The 19394-nt window shown below is 43.9% G+C and overlaps 1 protein-coding gene across 1 annotated transcript; it reads right to left on the reverse strand.

Moving 5' to 3' along the window:
* Window positions 1-752: 752 nt before the first annotated feature.
* Window positions 753-19235, reverse strand: LOC311120088 (paired amphipathic helix protein Sin3a-like; the record flags this gene model as incomplete). Its single annotated transcript, XM_084194702.1, has 16 exons — window positions 753-2854; window positions 8531-8735; window positions 11399-11493; window positions 11628-11714; window positions 11951-12124; window positions 12367-12536; window positions 13794-14385; window positions 14519-14702; window positions 14843-15081; window positions 15185-15301; window positions 15594-15804; window positions 16041-16159; window positions 17031-17117; window positions 17867-18022; window positions 18410-18562; window positions 18984-19235. Coding segments are annotated over 16 exons (3075 nt in total), but the record flags the coding sequence as incomplete, so codon positions are not given.
* Between the last annotated feature and the right edge of the window lie 159 nt (window positions 19236-19394).

The following is a 19394-nucleotide window of genomic DNA, read 5'->3' on the forward strand; positions in this document are numbered from 1 at the left end:
AGCATGGGGGTGGAAACATCATCCTTTGGGGCAGTTTTTCTGCAAAGGGACCAGGACGACTGATCCGTGTAAAGGAAAGAATGAATGGGGCCATGTATCGTGAGATTTTGAGTGAAAACCTCCTTCCATCAGCAAGGGCATTGAAGATGAAACGTGGCTGGGTCTTTCAGCATGACAATGATCTCAAACACACCGCCCGGGCAACGAAGGAGTGGCTTCGTAAGAAGCATTTCAAGGTCCTGGAGTGGCCTAGCCAGTCTCCAGATCTCAACCCCATAGAAAATCTTTGGAGGGAGTTGAAAGTCTGTGTTGCCCAGCGACAGCCCCAAAACATCACTGCTCTAGAGGAGATCTGCATGGAGGAATGGGCCAAAATACCAGCAACAGTGTGTGAAAACCTTGTGAAGACTTACAGAAAACATTTGACCTGTGTCATTGCCAACAAAGGGTATATAACAAAGCATTGAGAAACATTTGTTATTGACCAAATACTTATTTTCCACCATAATTAGCAAATAAATTCATTTAAAAAAAATCTCATTTTGTCTGTCATAGTTGACGTGTACCTATGATGAAAATTACAGGCCTCTCTCATCTTTTTAAGTGGGAGAACTTGCACAATTGGTGGCTGACTAAATACTTTTTTCCCCCACTGTATACAATGATGATGGAACACTATGGGAAAAGTGAAGTATTACCACCAACCCTAAAAAACTAGAGGCTCAACTTTTCTGGGGACAGTATTTCTCAACAACAAAAAAGAAAAACATTTATCTTCTGTATTTGAAAAAAATATAAACTAATAGCTTGTCAAATGCAGTGTGCTTGTTGCTTGGTTGTTGATGATAAAACTGTAGCGGTTGAATGATATACATTCACATATACTCATATGGTTGTCAATGTTTATCTTATTATGGACATGGACCAGATTTGGGGATCATAATACAATTTCACAAATCATTGTATTTGTGTCTACACCTTCACCTTCTGAAAGTGTACAACATGCCACTATAAAACAGTACTGTTTATGTTTGGGGGCCAATACCGTTCTCTTTTATATTGAGACATTATCAATACCTTGTAAAGGAGGCAGAACTACATCTCATCTGGACTGGTTTTAATGGAGCATGATTGTGCATCAGAAACGGACTCAGGAGTCTTAGTCTGAGTCATCTTTAAAGTGACATTTGGCAGAAAGTTGAGATGGGGATGATGCATGTGGCTGATTGGTCCTGTGGAGGTGCCATGACTGATCCCTCTACTTTAGCCCTGGAGAGGAAACTATGATCAAGTGGGAATCTTAACGCGCAACAACATGACCGCTACAAAATGGCAACTATCATCATGACCACAATAAGATTACATGGGATTTATGGGATTAGCTGTTCCATACTTCATGACTGATCCAGAAATTCTGATGGATATATTAAATGGAGAATTGGTCTAGGGGAAACAAACCGTTTACATTATGTACAGGGAAAGCGTAAATAGTTTCTAGGCTACATTCATTGTTCAGAAATTCCGAATGGGAACTGGTGCCAATGACTTGAGTGAAAAACCAGATAGACAATACTGTCTTGAAACATTTTGTATAAAATTGTCACATTTTAAGACAATGAAAAAGTTATATTTTGCTAAATGAAGGCTTACATGACATAACACGAAAAAAACAGAACACAAAGGAAAAAGGCTCTAATAAAGTTCCTTTGGTAAAAACAGTTGTTAAAATTTTTAGCATTTTCAATATAGGCTATTTCTCTTCAGCAACGTTTGACCGAGGTCTATACTAAGTTTGTTAGGGTACACATCAATGCACATCTCTGACAAAAAGGACGACTATCAACAAGCTATTTACAAATCAGCAGTATGTGGGTAGTCTGATGTTACTATACTTGACTGACTGGGAAAAACCTGCTATATTAGCATTTATCTGCCCAATATCTACACCATGGTTGCCAGAGATGTTTGTGGACACACGGCATACATTCCTGTACCACTGAAAAAAGAAACATTCACAGGCTATACAATTATACAAAATCCAAAACCCATCTTGTGGCCTGGATGAAATACATGTTCATAGTCCATACCTGTATGCTAATCTTCCTACTCACAGTGGTTGTGAGAGACTTCTGTGGTTCCCCTTAGCAGTTCTGTACACCGGGATGTGTGGTGCACCTCAACCACTTCAATGGGTGTATATTGCTTCATTCTGTATGGCGTGCTCTTTCTGCGTGGCTCTCAACAGTATCCTTCAGTCTGAGGATCGGTCCAGCCAAGGATCAATAGCTGTTTAACTACAATGACACGTCTTGCTTCCTTTCTTGCAGTCATAGCATATTCGGTCGCAGCATATCTTTTCTGCTGTATTCAAAGGTGACATAAGACAGGCTGTCTGGGTGGGTGGGGGTTTAGGGGACTGATGGACAACTGGCCGGTGGCCACCTAAGAAATTTGGCTTTTTTTGTGCTGCAAAAATAGGGAGGGTCCATTTTAAAAGTCCTTATAAAAACAAATCTAAAGTAATCTCCGGAAGTTTCCGGAATCCAGCAATTTGCTGCCACGCTGATTTAGTAAAATGACGATAAGTAATACCCTCCCATCATCTCTTCACCCGGTTGAGCTAAGGTGCCCCTGACGAGGTGCCATGATACTTCACGTGGTATCTGTTGATGTTCAGGTAATGGAGGACCTGGGGATCCCGGGTGGTGGTGCACGGCAACAGACCCTCGCGACGCTCTCCCATCAGCCACTTGCGCGTATCAGTGGCCATGTCGCTGGTCACGTGTTCCTTGGCCCAGGTGTCCACCAAGCCTTGGAAGCGGCGGTGCAGGCGAGTGTGGACTCTCTGGTGGGACTGGGGAAAAGAGGGACAACGGGGTTAGCTGTAGTGAAAGCTTTTTGCACAGAACACCCCACATCACGATCATATCAGCACTCTAACCAAGACTATGTTGGTTGAAACGTCAGTAAGCGGCCATTATGTTTCTTTTTTTTTCGCAGAAGGAACTCTATTTAGGTGGCCTATGGTACATTCTAATGCCTTGATTCCATCTGAAATACACAGCTAAATTATTGAATACTTTATCGAGTTTACCCCCCCAAATTGGAAAAAAAGTGTTGTAGAAAGACATTACTGAACATGTATGAATTCAGTGTATTGTCAGTTGTTTTGGATATTGTCTACGTCTAGGCCTATATGATCAGGATCATTTTCTAAGAGAACATTAAACCCTTTAACATATACCCTGTCTTCTTTTGAGATTAAAGTCTTATTTACAGTTTTACTGCAAGATATGAATTGCCACGGTTTGTGTTCTTCAAATTATGTATTTTATTAAAACAGAAAAATGAAGTAAATAGCCTACATTATCTAGAAAAATAAAATGTTTCGTTTTTTCAGGTTTTCGCTCTCAAAACCACACTTTTTTTAAAATAGAAAAACAACATTGGATGCTATAAGTCCTCAACAATGCTTAAAACTACATCAGGGGACCACTCAATGTCTGGGAAAAATCTGAGAAATGTAGATTTGTGGGTGTAGTTACCCTTTAATTCATGTGTGCACCTAGCAAGAGCCAGTTGTTTAGCAGCGTTTTTGTACCGCACATGTGATGGTAGAGTTTGCAAAACAAATACCCACTGGAAAGATGAAAAATAATCATGATATCATTCTGCCAGGTAAGCATAGGCTACTTTGTAGTTAACGTTTAATTGAGAGCAGGGGTGCAACTTTAGTTTTAGAAGTGAGGGGGGACATAACTTTTTTTTTGTTGTCAGATAAACACTCCAAACAGCCTACCCGACCGCTCAGAGGCGTCCGCATGGTCCTAAAGCACACTGTTGCCTCGTTTTGTATCACATTCCAATGATAAAACTGGGCGGGACAAAAATGCAATTTCAGAATGTGGGTTTTTGAGTATGCCTTTCCATATACCAGAAGACTGTTTTTATTAGCATAATCGCTAACGGCTACACAAAGTGGTAGACTGCACACACACAGACAGGGGCATTCTCCTTGCCTCTTCAGAAAGTTACAGGAAATGCGAATCAATGCTGCATTATGTTCATGTCTTATGATAAACTTGGGGTAATTAATTAATTTGATACATGTAGTTGATTCCCTACTAAGGTTAATACATTTTAGAATATTGTTGAATTCCGTTTTAATGCCTGGATTCCGTGAGGGTCCTAATGATCATATTTAGACCCGAATGAGGAGCTCCACTACCTACTGTTCCTGCAGTGATGATTCACCATCCTCATCCAATGTTTTCATCATTTATCTACAGATAATAGCCAAAAAGCCTACCAAAATTAGGGTGCCAAATGAAAGGCTCTCTCACCGATGCGATTCGGTAGGCTACACTGACTGACGAGACCCACTCACTTTAGCGTCACTGTCTGGCAAGCCCCGACATCCTAGGAAAGGAAACCCTTTGGTTTTCTTGTCCCGATGCGATGCCATGAACATATAACCACGTTGCATGATTTATTAATGGCAAAGGGATATAGCAGTCAGTTTGACACCTTTTATAAAGTAGTCAACACTTGCTGTTCAGTTGTCAATCAATGCACAGTAAATATCCTACTATACACCACAAGTCGTGGCTGGCTATGTGAAACACGCAAAACAAAATAAATGAATGTGCCAGAAAACAAATTAGACTAAGTCGTGGATTTCGACTCATTGTTACCACAATTCACGAGCATCATGCGCTCTCCCGTCCCTCCTCTGAGTAAATACATTTGACTTCAACCAACCACAGCGCACACAAATTGTACCAGACAGACAGCAGACTGCGATTCCTTGTCAACGCTCGCTTTGAGACTGACATCCTATAAATTTATATTTTTTACCTTTATTTAACTAGGCAAGTCAGTTAAGAACAAATTCTTATGTACAATGACGGCCTACACCGGCCAAACCCGGACGACGCTGGGCCAATTGTGCGCCGCCTTATGTGACTCCCAATCACGGCCGGTTGTGATACAGCCTGGAATCGAACCAGGGGGTCTGTAGTGACGCCTCAAGCACAGATGCAGTGCCTTAGACCGCTGCGCCACTCGGGAGCCCCAATAGATCGCTAGAAGATGCATATCGTTCATTTAAATGAAAAAGTAGCCTAGTGGAAAAAGTTGCTGGCTGAAAATGAGTCTGTAACCTAATGGAAAACACTATCTTTACATATTTGGATATCTTTACATATTCCTATATCTTTACAGATTTTTCAACAATTTCCTACATATCATCAAGTGGTAAAGTCAGTGAGGTAATACAATATCATTGAATGTCATTTAAACAATGTCTGAGCAGTTGGTGGCAATGTTCCCCTCTAAACTCCCCCAGGACTGCTGTGCAGAAGAAATATCAACCCACAGAGAGAAGCACGAGATTGAACTTCACTCAACTTTCTAGAGCAGTGGTCACCAACCGGTCGATGGCGATCGACTGTTGGATCTCCAAGGCATTCCTAGTCGATCGCCAAACATTTCTGTAAAAAAACAACGATAAAGCCTTGTGCTCCTCATTTATTTTATTGGTCTCGGGCTGTTCACGGTAGGGGCACCCGATTCATCTGCCCTGCGAGCCAACTGTTGCCATTTTGAACCGCTTCATGTGTCTGAAGGTACAAACTCTGCCTTACCGGTGGGCCCGGAGTGCAAATCAAGTGCACTATAGGCCTACCGCTGGCCAATCGGATGGCTCAGATGACCGTGTCTGCAGTAACGTAGCAGGCATAAAATAAAGCTACAGCAAAGTTGATACTGTGAGATTTCAAAACATTTAGAACCATGACTAGAGAGAGACTGTCAACGAATACAGCTAAGAGATGCTGCTTTTATGAGTGAGTTCATGTTTAAGTTCTTACACTTTGTATTCAACACTTTTATCAGCCATAAAATGCGGGTTCTTCCTATTTCCACTCAGCGCTACAACAAGCACTGCAGCAGTAATGAATGAGTAGGAAAGTGTATCTATAGGCTTGTGTTATTATTATTACCAGTTTGGGTCTTTCTTAATGTCGAGGAATATTTCACTTTCTCTGTTCATAGGAGTAACAACATGAATTTGTGCATGAGAACAGAAATAATGCGGTGCGCATTATGAGTTTCGCCATCAGCTGGAAGACGATGTCCCTTTTTGGTCAGTGTCAGTGGAGGAAAGGGAGAGCAGAGGGATGTTGAGAGGCAGTGGAGGAAAGGGAGAGCAGAGGGATGTTGAGAGGCAGTGGAGGAAAGGGAGAGCGGAGGGATGTTGAGAGGCAGTGGAGGAAAGGGAGAGCAGAGGGATGTTGAGAGGCAGTGGAGGAAAGGGAGAGCAGAGGGATGTTGAGAGGCAGTGGAGGAAAGGGAGAGCAGAGGGATGTTGAGAGGCAGTGGAGGAAAGGGAGAGCAGAGGGATGTTGAGAGGCAGTGGAGGAAAGGGAGAGCAGAGGGATGTTGAGAGGCAGTGGAGGAAAGGGAGAGCAGAGGGATGTTGAGGTGGCAGTGGAGGAAAGGGAGAGCAGAGGGATGTTGAGAGGCAGTGGAGGAAAGGGAGAGCAGAGGGATGTTGAGAGGCAGTGGAGGAAAGGGAGAGCAGAGGGATGTTGAGAGGCAGTGGAGGAAAGGGAGAGCAGAGGGATGTTGAGAGGCAGTGGAGGAAAGGGAGAGCAGAGGGATGTTGAGAGGCAGTGGAGGAAAGGGAGAGCAGAGGGATGTTGAGAGGCAGTGGAGGAAAGGGAGAGCAGAGGGATGTTGAGAGGCAGTGGAGGAAAGGGAGAGCAGAGGGATGTTGAGAGGCAGTGGAGGAAAGGGAGAGCAGAGGGATGTTGAGAGGCAGTGGAGGAAAGGGAGAGCAGAGGGATGTTGAGGTGGCAGTGGAGGAAAGGGAGAGCAGAGGGATGTTGAGAGGCAGTGGAGGAAAGGGAGAGCAGAGGGATGTTGAGAGGCAGTGGAGGAAAGGGAGAGCAGAGGGATGTTGAGAGGCAGTGGAGGAAAGGGAGAGCAGAGGGATGTTGAGAGGCAGTGGAGGAAAGGGAGAGCAGAGGGATGTTGAGAGGCAGTGGAGGAAAGGGAGAGCAGAGGGATGTTGAGAGGCAGTGGAGGAAAGGGAGAGCAGAGGGATGTTGAGAGGCAGTGGAGGAAAGGGAGAGCAGAGGGATGTTGAGAGGCAGTGGAGGAAAGGGAGAGCAGAGGGATGTTGAGGTGGCAGTGGAGGAAAGGGAGAGCAGAGGGATGTTGAGAGGCAGTGGAGGAAAGGGAGAGCAGAGGGATGTTGAGAGGCAGTGGAGGAAAGGGAGAGCAGAGGGATGTTGAGAGGCAGTGGAGGAAAGGGAGAGCAGAGGGATGTTGAGAGGCAGTGGAGGAAAGGGAGAGCAGAGGGATGTTGAGAGGCAGTGGAGGAAAGGGAGAGCGGAGGGATGTTGAGGTGGACTCTCAGTCTGCTGCTCTCTCCCTCCGCTGAGACTGACCATCAGATGCAGGCACAATCAGCCCAGTACAATAAAAAGCAAATGATTTCAATGTATGTTCACTCAGCTGTGCCTCACAAGTAATACAACAACGCATCTATTAGCGGTGTGGTCATATAGCCTACCTCAAATTTTGAAATGTATATATTTTTTAAATGGCCCGAACAACAATGCATTGGCAGGGCAATTCAAGCAAAGCCAATATGCGGTGATATAGCTTACTGGACAAACCTCATTGCTACAGTCCTGTTTTTCATTGGTTAATGTTGCATAGGCTTACGTTTTTTAAGTCCTGCTAAAAATAAATCTGAGCGGTAGATCTCGGCTTGCATTTAGACTCAGAAAGTGATCTTGGCTCAGAAAAGGTTGGTGACCACCGTTCTAGAGTATTCCCTGCATGTAGCCAGGTGTGCACATTTTGTTCATACCCTTTGCTAGTTAGTGAGTTATTAGTCCAGTTACACATCATTTGTAGTCTTCAATAGGGGAGTGATTGCTTCCTACAAGAGCACAAAACGTGTACATTTCTAGACATCTTTGAAAAGCCAGTCAAGTAAATACTTTTTATTTGGTCTTAAAGAGGCAGTGTTGTATTTTGAGACAGGCTTGAATAAGCTAAGTAGCCAATAGGCAGAGGGTAGCATAATTTGTCTGATTCTCTGTAATAATGGTATGGGAATAATAACGCATTTTATTTTGTAAAGTGGTTTCTTGCATCAAACAACAACGTTTTCAGTCACCTACTTGTCTGAAGGACAATTGTATAAACAGGTTAATGTCAAGCCCTGCATGTTTTTTTCAAAAGTCTCATGGAATGTAGGCCTACATTGAACACACATTGGCTGCTACTGAAGGCTGAATGATAGAACAGCTATTTCCATGTTAAAATGTTATGGGATCCATTCTATCCATTGTTTTTGATGAAAAAGCCACAGTCACCTACTCAGTGTTCACAGTAAACGTGCACTGGAAGTTGCACAGAATTTTCACAACGTTCAAGTTTGCACTCAGCAGACCTGAAATTTGCTCAGTGACAATTTTTTTTTGAGGGAACGTTGGTTGGTGGTGTTGCCTACCTGGTGAGCCCGGGTCAACGCAGTGCGTCTGTACATGTAGTCCTCCGACTTGAAGACGTACACCATCTTGTACGAGTTGAGCTTGAACATGCACTCCATCTTCAGGTCCTCAGCGCTGTGGGACTTCTCCGATATCCCCGTAGCCGCCTTCGCCTGCTGCAGCTGCTCCCACCCTCTCTGGCACTTACGTATCCGCCGGAGGTTCCTGATTGGAAGAGGAGAGAGATTGGCATTAGACCAGAGCCAGTAACGACGCCTTGCTTACTTGTGCCCTCTACCCACATAGCAATTCAGTTTACAAGGACAGTTCACGCAAATTTCGGTCAAATCGAGAGTAGTTTGACTGCAATGCACTACATCCATACCATTTGTAACATTGGTTGAGCACAAGATGTCTAACTTATGGCTAAATGACAGGACACATGGTTCCCAAAAATAACAGACAAATGCTAATGCTATTTAGAGGTCAAAATACTCAGTCATTTAGGCCAATGTTTTCCATTTCTGACTCCAAGTTGTAACAAGTCTAATAAATCAGAAAATGTGTGAAATTTGAGCGGGCCGTCCCTGTAAAGCCTTGTCTTGATAAACCCACGCGTAGCAACTCACCCAATAATAAGAGTTGAACTGGGACACAAATGATTAGGGGAAGGGTAGCTCTATTGCAGTAGCAGCAGTCTTCCTGTACAGTGCACTTCCGTTTGACATTCATATGATGATTCTCTTGTTAGTCTTTAATATCCTTGGCAAACAATATTTTGGTCAATCAAATTGAATCCAGATTTAAATTTAATTTTGCAAGCATTAAAAATGCAATTATTCACCCCGCTTTAATGAAAGGTTTAAATGTGTACTTACCACACAGGGTAGAGGTGAGCGAGGACTGAAACCGTGAAGCATATTTTGTCAATGCCACTTAAAAGACATTGCCGTTAGAGTAGCCAATTTCCAATAGAATGGGAGAAAGGGCACTTTTTTTTTTTTTTTTCTCTCACATTGCCGCCAAAAGGGTTAACAAGCCAGGATATGTGTTGAAAGATACTTTGATGTGCACATACAGTACTTCCACTGACAATGTACAGAGCAGTTATGACCATGCAATGAGGATAACATTTAACTGAAAAGAAAACCTGCTGGTTGCCACTGCTGTTGAAGGTACTTGTTTGGGTGGAAAATAAGAGAATCATGCCTATTGACTTTTGTACCAACCTCTCATATTCTTAATATGAGAAACAGACTAAATGTGGGTGAGAGCACTGATAAATCATATCCAGTCAAGACAAGTACCAAATATATGCAATGGGTAAAAAAAAGTGAGGGGGGGAACTGAGGCCAATTTTTTGTCCTGTTTTGCATAGGTCCTTCCAGCCCATTGAAATGTATATGATACATTATGGACAGCCATTTAGAGAAATGGCAACAAGCACTGAAAACCAAAGACAGACAGGCTTGATGTGCAACACTCATCTCAGGGCTTAATAGAGGACCCAACCACCCTTCCATGCAATGCTCAGAGACGTCTGGAAAGAAATACACCAACATTTGAGCATACAATTCAGACCATTTTATTCACAAGCCCCTCTCTTTTGTACAAGTGTTGCAGATGCTGTGCTTGACCAGGTTTTCATGAGTTATTAGCACTAGTCTTGGTCAACTCGTATAAAAACCTCACCCACAACAAAAAGATTGCAACGGGAGTGCACTGTATCCTTAAATAGTTTTACACATTATAATAGGAGTATGCTGAACACCCCAAATCTCAATTGGTACAACATTTACATGTATCTAAACAGGGATTAGAAGAAGTCACATACAGAATGTTTTTCGTATGAATACAATTACAGGAAACACAGGGTAGCTGATAAGGTTGATAAAAAATAAATCATTTTCTCTAGACCGACAAAAGGGGCCTTTAGCCTCTCACCAATGCCACAACAAAAAAAATGGCCATCGTGACAATGCAATTAAAGACACTGTACATATAGAATGTCTGCTCAACCAAATGGTTATCCTCCAACAGAGAAAATTATTGTACAACAGAACACTAATATATGCGCGATGGTATAAAAATACTTCCTTCCCTTAGATACATTAGCACTGTGAAAAGTAAACTCATGTTCTTGGCTTTTTTTTTTCCTCCTTTCAGTTTATATCAAACTGCTATTGTAGCCTTATTCTCATAATAAAAAAAGCAAACTAAATGCTTTTTTTTTTAACCCAATGATTTGATGACTAGTCTGTTGAGTGGGAAAGTTGAAATAAATACTAGCCTACTAATATAATCTAAAAATTGCAATATTCATAAATAAAAAGGGCCCCGTTTTTAAAAAAGAGACTGAATAAATGCATAAATAATTAGTCCCCTCTATTTAAAAAGACGGCAGGGTAAAGTGCAATCTTTGTGAGATAAAGGCAGGGGGGCAGAAAGGGAGAGAAACAAGTTGCTTTTCGAGTGGACAGCCAATTACATTTTCTCCAACAAAAACAAGACAGGCACTGTCAGCATTTCTACTAAACATCTGATTTTGTTGCACTTAGGCCTACCTTTCTGAGGAAAGCAAACACAAAAATGACCTAGCGCACTTACAGTTCAACTGGTGTGTGTATTCATCACTATTGGCAGAGCTTTTTGAAACAAGTGCTTCATGGATAAGACTCGGGACCCATTTAGTTTGAGACTACGGGGAGAAAGCCCTGAAAGTTTGGTTTGTGCAAAAAACACTGACCTGGAACTTTTCTCAAAATGAGCCGTTTTTGTCAGCTGGTTTTGGCTTGTGAAACAGTGCCATGGCCTGTCTTAGAGCGAGCCTTTAGGGGGTAGATGCTTTTAGCTGTGCAGACAGGGGGGGACACAGCCAGAGGCCTCACCTGGGGAGGAACACAGGCTTTTGGGCCAGGTGCTCACGCAGCTCTGGAGACGCAGAGTCTGAGTTCAGGTAGCGTCCCACGTAGTCGGACCACCGCTGTTTAAAGAACCAGGAGGGAACAACCGTCACCACACAAGAATCTGACTAATCTGAATCTGTTCTAATGTAATGTGGCGATGCATTAGACTGGTGTCACCACCGGCCCGCCTGCCATATACACTAACACACACCTCTGCGGGTTCGTCTGAGTTCTCCTCCTCCGTGTCAAGCAGCTCCAGGCTCAGGGTCACGCTGCCTTGGCTCTTCACAAACATCAGCTGGACCACAAACAAACCAGTCAAACCAGGAGACAACCAACAAGACAGACAGCAAAGGTCAGAGAGAACGTACCATAATGAGAGAAAGGGGACATAAGAAGAGAAAAATGAAAGCCAGAGAGCTAGACAGAGAGAGAGAGCACACATGAAAGTTCAAATGCAACTCAAAGTATTTTGCTGAGACACCATAACATCCCAGGTGGGACAGTCATCCACCCCACCCACACACGCTATACCTTGAAGCAGTTCTCGTCGGACATGAGCTGCTCCGCCTTGCGCTGGTATGCCCCCTCGGCGGTGGCTCTGGAGGCCTGGGTGGACAGAGCGCCGCCGGTGGCCTTGTTGGTGCTCTGGCTCAGGTAGAGGTCTGTCACGCGCACGCAGAGCTCATCACTCACAATGTGCTGGAGCTGGTGATACAGACAACGCCAGGTGTGAACACAGTCATTAAGTCAGCCATCAAAGTTACCATTGTTTAAGCAGGATGGGCCCGCATCTAGCCCTGTTGCTGCCCCCCCCCCCCCCCGCCTGAAAGAGATTGGCCTCAACGGATTTCAATCGACAATTTTGGTGCTAAGGTGCCTAGATGTTCCTCAAGGTTTGCTTTTTTCTCGCCGTCTGGAACCTAACGGAGGGAAAAGACTGTACTGACCTGTCTGACAATGCTCTGGATGAGCTTGTCCATGGTGAAGGCAGTGTAGGCATGGATGGTGAACATCTCCCTGAGGGAGTCCTCGTACTGGGTCGGCTCCATGTTGCCGTCCAGGAGGTTCCGCACCATCTCCAGGAAGGCAGAGTAGTAGTCCTCCACTTCAATGTCCACTGTAAAAGGTAAATGCGAGGATTTAAAGTGATATTACAGAGGTTTTGTATAATTTCAGCAAGTCGTTTTTGAAAGCAGTGTTCACGAGCCAAAACGGATCTTGGAAAATTGTGTACGTTACGTGTGTATCAGTTAATTGTTCTGGTGCCCTGATCCCGCCTCCCACTTTTACCTTGCAACCTCATTGGACATCATTCCACCTGCCAATCAATATTGTCCATCAGGGGCACGTTCAGCAAGATGCAACGTTTTGAAACGTTCAGATACATATAATCTATGTGGAACAAACATGCCTTTTCTGACACGTAGCCTAGATTAGAATAAGGATGCAACGGACTATTCGTGGCATTTTTTCGGCAACATTTGGCTACTGAACGTGGCCCAGGTAAGATTTTTGTAGGCTACTAAATGTATATCCCTTGTAGCACAGTGTGATCAGATCATTATGGCAAAATATAACCTACTGAAATGAGAGGAAGAGAGTGTGTGCAACAACCTCATAGTATGACACTATGGGCTATAAGGAATTTATATTTTTAGTTTTAAAATGTTTTTTATTGTTATTTATGTAACGAATGTCTCACCCTCATTTGTCATTAGATTGTAACTTCTGATCTGATGCATCGATTTGACCGATGTATTAGATTTATTCTCACAGTTATCAAAATAACTAAGCATTTACAGGTAATCCGTGTTGCTTCACAAGTGCCCGTTCACTATGAAAGAGACGATCAAAGCTCACATGCATGAAATATTTGAAGCATTAAAATGTAAGGATTGTGTGGCTTTGATTACAGATGGTATCCTGTGCATGAATGAGCCATACATTGGCAAAACATTGTTGAAATCGATCCCGGTTAGCCTATTTAAGTGATTAGGAAAACATTTGGAGGGAAAATCTCCCCCTGGTTGTGGTATAAATGATAGGAAGGGAATCTATGTGCAATTGGAGCACCCCAAGGGCCTGTGTTGGAACCATTGACATTATCAAAAAACACATGCTCCTGGAGATGTTTGCATGTGCATGTCATATTTTTGAGCAGCTATGAAAGTTAAAAACAATGTGACCGACCAGACTTTTTCAGAGGAAGAGCTTTGCCGATATAAATTGCATGATGAAGGTAAAGTACATTTGCTCCATAGAATTTTTTAAAAACAGGGTGCAAAACAAATGGTGATCCTTTGATCTAAACCTTAAAATGGTCAGTGGGTACACAGTTTAATGGAGTTTGGTTTCAAAGGATGTCTGGACTTACTGGGCTCCTTCAGTCTCAGCTGGACGGCAGGATTCTCATTCTTTTCCCGTTTGACGCCCAGAACCTCCCTCTCCCACTCCCGTTCCCTGCAGTCCTCCTCGATCTGCCTCTCCGCCTGCCCGTAAATGCGCAACAACCGCAAACAGAGGATCTGGTGCAGGCGCTGGAAGATGTACCAGTTGTTGTTGACGTAGTAGAGGTTGTAGGCGTCGTCTAGGCCACGCAGTTTCTGCGCCCCCGTGTTGCCGTAGAGCAGCTTGGACTTAGCGGAGCCGCCACTGCCGGCCAATCCGTTGTGCTTCTTTGACCCGTCTTCATCTGGCCCGGTTTCGTCTTCCTCCTCCTCCTCATCGTCTTCCTCTTCCTCCACATCTGACAGCTCCCCGCGCCGAGCGAACAGCATGTCCGGGATGAAGTGGTGGATGACCTGTTTGATCTTGTACTTGTCCTCCTTCTGGATGCCGGCCTGCCTCTTGACGTGGTGGATGATGAGCGCGGCGGCGTCCTCCAGAATCTGGCTGTCCTGGTAGGTCAGGGTCATGTGGGGCCCGCCAGGCACGATGGCCGCGTCCTCGGAAGCCTGCTCCTGTCGCTAAAGGGAGGCAAAAAAACCACAGGCTAGAGTTTCTTTTTTTATGCCTTTAAATCAATACTGGGAGACGTTAACACATAGATCAGATCAAGTAAGTGGTGTGTATATATACACACACACCACTGCCTCTTACCTCATCGTATATGGTCTCAATCTCATTGAGCAAGTTCTTTGAGCGGAACACCTTGGTGTCATTCTGCTTGAAGTTGATGCCTTGGTGGTCCAGGGACTTCAGGTAGTACTTCTCATTTTGCTCCCTCCAGATCTTGTTGAATCCTCTCTGGGCTTCCCTCCACTCTTCCTCTTTCATCTTTAACCTGAAACGAGGCCATTCAGAACACACACTGTGGTTAACATGGGAAAAGCAACATGTTTTCTGGAAGCTGTTTGCTTAGACCGCTTTACATTTCTCAAATTTACATTTATTTCCCCATCATATAACCTCTTCATATCACACCTCTTGAGTACTATGGGGACGGACACAGACGGGTTCCTCTTGAGCCCGTCGATGATGTCAGCGGCCTTGTCGCCGTATATCCTCTGGATGGCCTTGCGGTGGATGACCTCGGAGCAGCCGCCCATGGTGTTGTCCAGCCGGAACTTGACCTGCTCCTCGGCCGTCATGCGCGACAGCCTCCTCTGTACCGCCTCCAGGGCTCTTATGGTGGCCAGGTTGGTCTCCAGCACCACATCCAGCTGCAAGGGGAAGGAGAGTATGGAACATGTCAGTACATCACTTCAGGCATATTTTGGTTTGTACTATTAGAATACAACTACCATGAGAGGGGGACAGTCTCACCTCAAAGCGCTCGTCCTCGCATCTGTAAATATGCTCTTCATACTGGGTCTTCTTGGAGCTGACAAAGGTAGAATCCTCCGACCACGAAGGGAACGATACCCACGTGTCATTCAGTACCTGAAATGGACCATACTGTTAGCTCTGCTCGACTTGATTCACTTGCCAAGATGAGCACTTGAACAACAACCACGCTTCAATATCTCAGTACTAACTAATTAAACCCCTGTGATCGACTTTACTGGCTGGATGATGCATGCAAAAGTGACTTAAAATTGTATTTTCATTGCTCTTTACTTTTCCTGTACACAAACATGTATTTCAGTAATTCCTCAGATTTGTATTGATCCTCTATGTCAATTTGGTTGACTTTGAAGGGTAACATTTTACTGTCAATAACTGCTGCTCTCACCTCTTTACACAGTGGGGTCCTCCCTGTACACTTGGGCTGTGTGTAGCTCTTGGGTAGCGCCCTGTAGCTGGATCCCAACCTCTTACAGGAAGCGTAGTCAATCTCCATGGCCATGCCCTCGGTGGTCCTCTCCTTGGGAAAGCTCTCAATGTGGCTGGACTCTCTGTAGCCCAGGAAGTTTTTGAACCAGGAGAACAGTTCTGGGAATTTTCTGCGGATCACATTCCAGAATGGGTGTTAGATGGGCGGCAAAATATCAGGATGAATAACAAAGAAAAAAGCTTTTATTTTCACATGCCGTTAACAAACAACCTGTAGCAAGGCCATCTATGCATAGGAGGCCAATATTACGAATAGAGAAGAATGCTTGACCGGTAGTCTGGCTGATAAATTGTGAAAAGTTTTTAACTGGTTGTTTGTCGCAGGTGATAGCTGCTTAAAGCTTACCCCAGGAACGGTAGCACTAGCTGCACAAGCTCTGCACGAGAAATCACTTCCTGGTTAAAGATGAGCAGACATCGCAGGAAGTTGTCATAGGCCTCGGAGCTCCGGAGGGCTTTCCTCACCTGTGATTAGAAAGCAGCTCTGTAAATACACACTACTTGGTGTCCACATCACCAACAAACTAACATGGTCCAAGCACACCAAGAAAGTCGTGAAGAGGGCACGACAAAACCTATTCCCCCTAAGGAGACTGAAAAGATTTGGCATGGGTCCTCAGATCCTCAAAAGGTTCTACAGCTGCACCAAAGACTCCAGCCACTCTAGTCATAGACTGTTCTCTCTGCTACCGCACGGCAAGCGGTACCGGAGTGCCAAGTCTAGGTCCAAGAGGCTTCTAAACAGCTTCTACCCCCAAGCCATAAGACTCCTGAACATCTAATCAAATGGCTACCCAGACTATTTGCATTGCCCCCCCCACCCCTCTTTTACGCTGCTGCTACTCTCTGTCTATTATCTATGCATAGTCACTTTAATAACTCTACCCACATGTACATATTACCCCAATTACCTCGACTAACCTGTACCCCCGCACATTGACTCGGTACCAGTACCCCCTGTATATAGCCTCGCTATTGTCATTTTTACTGCTGCTCTTTAATTACTTGTTACTTTTATTTTTCGTATTATTTTATATTGTGTTTTTTGTGTTTTTTGTTGGTATTCATTCTTAAAACTGCATTGTTGGTTAAGGGCTTGTAAGTAAGAATTTCACTGTATTTGTATTCGGAGCATGTAAGAAATAAAATTTGATTTGATTTGAATGACTTTACAATTGGGTTAGGGGGACAGCGTCTCATCACAACCAGGCAATTATTTAATTCAAATCATGTTCAGTTGGAACGGAATAAATTATTTCTATAGGCGTCATTTGTATAGATCACATTAGGTTTAACATTCACATTAGGTTTAAAAAAAAAAAAAATGTAGACTGACCTTTTCAAAGAAAAGAGATTCTGTGCCGATGCTATGTTTGCTGGCCTCAGCCATGGCATGGTCTTTCCCCAACATCTTGGGTTTCTTCTGCAAGGGTGGGAAAGAGAGAGGAATTGAGCGTAAATAAGTACTCCATTACCACTGACATGGTAGACCAATGAACTGATCCAGGGACAGAGGTTTCAGCAGTATATTACAGTTCTACATTACCACTGACATGGTAGACCAATGAACTGATCCAGGGACAGAGGTTTCAGCAGTATATTACAGTTCTACATTACCACTGACATGGTAGACCAATGAACTGATCCAGGGACAGAGGTTTCAGCAGTACATTACAGTTCTAGGGTTAGTAAATACGGTACAAATCCCACATTTAAAGAGTTTACAGATCTATAGGATGCTCTAGTCAAACATATACCATTCTAAGCTGTATGAACAGTACTACAACTGTTACTGTTACTACTGATAAATCGTTTCTTAATAGCCGCATGTCTGACAAATATGGTTGCAAAACTACCGGTAATTTACCAAAGTTACCGGAATCTTCTATAATTTTGGTAATTAACAGGTAATCTATGATCATTTTGGTAATTTATACTTGAATAACTTCTTTTTTTTTTTTTAAGCATTAATATATAGTATTCATTTCTTATATCTGTATCCATATTGTCCATGAGTCTCTAGTGGATAGATCATATGGTTCAAGAGAAAATATAATTATTTTCAATCAACTCTTCCAACTATTGACTTTTTCACAACTGCCATCAGTTTGGCGGCAAAACATTTACATACAAAGACTTATTGACACTGTCAACGACAGGGCGCTAGTTTACCTTGACGGGAGGCGTGGCGCCCGCTCCGGAATGCCTCCGGATTGGACAGCCATTCTGGTTGAGCCGCTGCTTGTTGTTCATCAGGGGCCTCTTGACCGTGGTGCCGTGGTCGTTGCGTACCGACTCCGCCCGGTCGGCTGTGGTCTTGCTCAGCAGCTGGAGAAAAGGGGGACAACTCTGGATCAGAGATAAACGTGAGTGTTTAAGATAGGCAAGGTCTGAGTAGATCTGCACAGAATATACAGTTATTACATCAAACTGAAAGGCATTATCAGTGCATCTTGACCATGAACCCTGTTGTCTGAGTCATATGATGTAGTAAATAAAAAAACAGGTGGTATTAGTCATATCAAAACAATAATATGATATGACAGCGGTCAAGTTTGTATTTCAATGTCCTCACATAGTTTAAACTCAACTTCTATCATTCTGAAATAACATCTCAGGTGAAGGAAGCATTCCTTGAATCTAGTTTGGCAACCAATGGAGCCAAATGCATCTCTTGCAATAGAGGACGTTTTAGCGTCAATGTGAAACACTCACCACTGAACTGTTGGCGTCTGGTAAGAACTGTCCGAACTCCGAGAGCAGGTCCTCCTGGTTCTTGAAGAGCCGGGCCACCTGAGCGTACACCTCCTGCTCTGTCAATGCTGGGGTGTAGTTACCCCCCGCCTCCTTCGCGTTTCGCTGCTCCTTCTGCAAAAGCAGCAATCAGACCACTGGTTATAGACTATACCAAAAACTTTTTACCAAGGATGACATTATAGGGTAAATGTAAACAAAATTATATAATTAATTGTCAGAATTTCCTTCCTCTAAAGTTTCTTTCTGCAATTATTATCCAGTGCACCTCTGGTTCTTGTAGCCATGTTCCCAGAAAGTGACCAGGGAGACCACACAAAGGGCACCACTGCCCTGTCTGCAGTTTCATTGTAGAGCTGGCATGGAACCTTAAGTTCATATTGAATGGTGAACCAGGTTACGAACAGAAATCTGTGTGGACACTGTCATTTTATAGCTTGTTGTTTATACTGCAAATAAAATCACCCTTCAGAAAGAAGCCAGATTTATTGAATGCAATGCTTTGTGTGGGGCAGCCCTCTCGCTGTGTTTTTACCTGGTAAGTGTGCAGGATCTCCAAGAAGGCTTTGTAGATGTCGGGCTGGCCCTGGAAGCGGTTCTTGATCTTGTTGACGTAGTTGATGGCGTGGTTGAACTCCACGGGCTGGTTGTTCTGCAGGGGAGGCCCGCTGGAGGGGGTGCTGCTCACCGGGGTGTGGGACTGGACCGAGGGGGAGCGTGGGGAGGCGTAGGAGGGGATCGACGGGTTGGGCTGGCTAGTCGGGGTCAGGGCTGGAGACTGCATCGGCTATGGGGGGAAACAGAGAAGGGCAATGAGTTTTGCCTCCAACTTCCAAGTACACATCAGCATGTCACAAGGATAAAACAGTAGAATTATATCTTTACATACGTAACTATACAGTAATAAGTAAATCAATACATGTTTACATAACAAATGAATAAATAA

This window comes from Coregonus lavaretus (assembly GCF_964263955.1).
Source record: "Coregonus lavaretus genome assembly, contig: HAP1_SCAFFOLD_2849, whole genome shotgun sequence".
NCBI lineage: Eukaryota > Metazoa > Chordata > Actinopteri > Salmoniformes > Salmonidae > Coregonus > Coregonus lavaretus.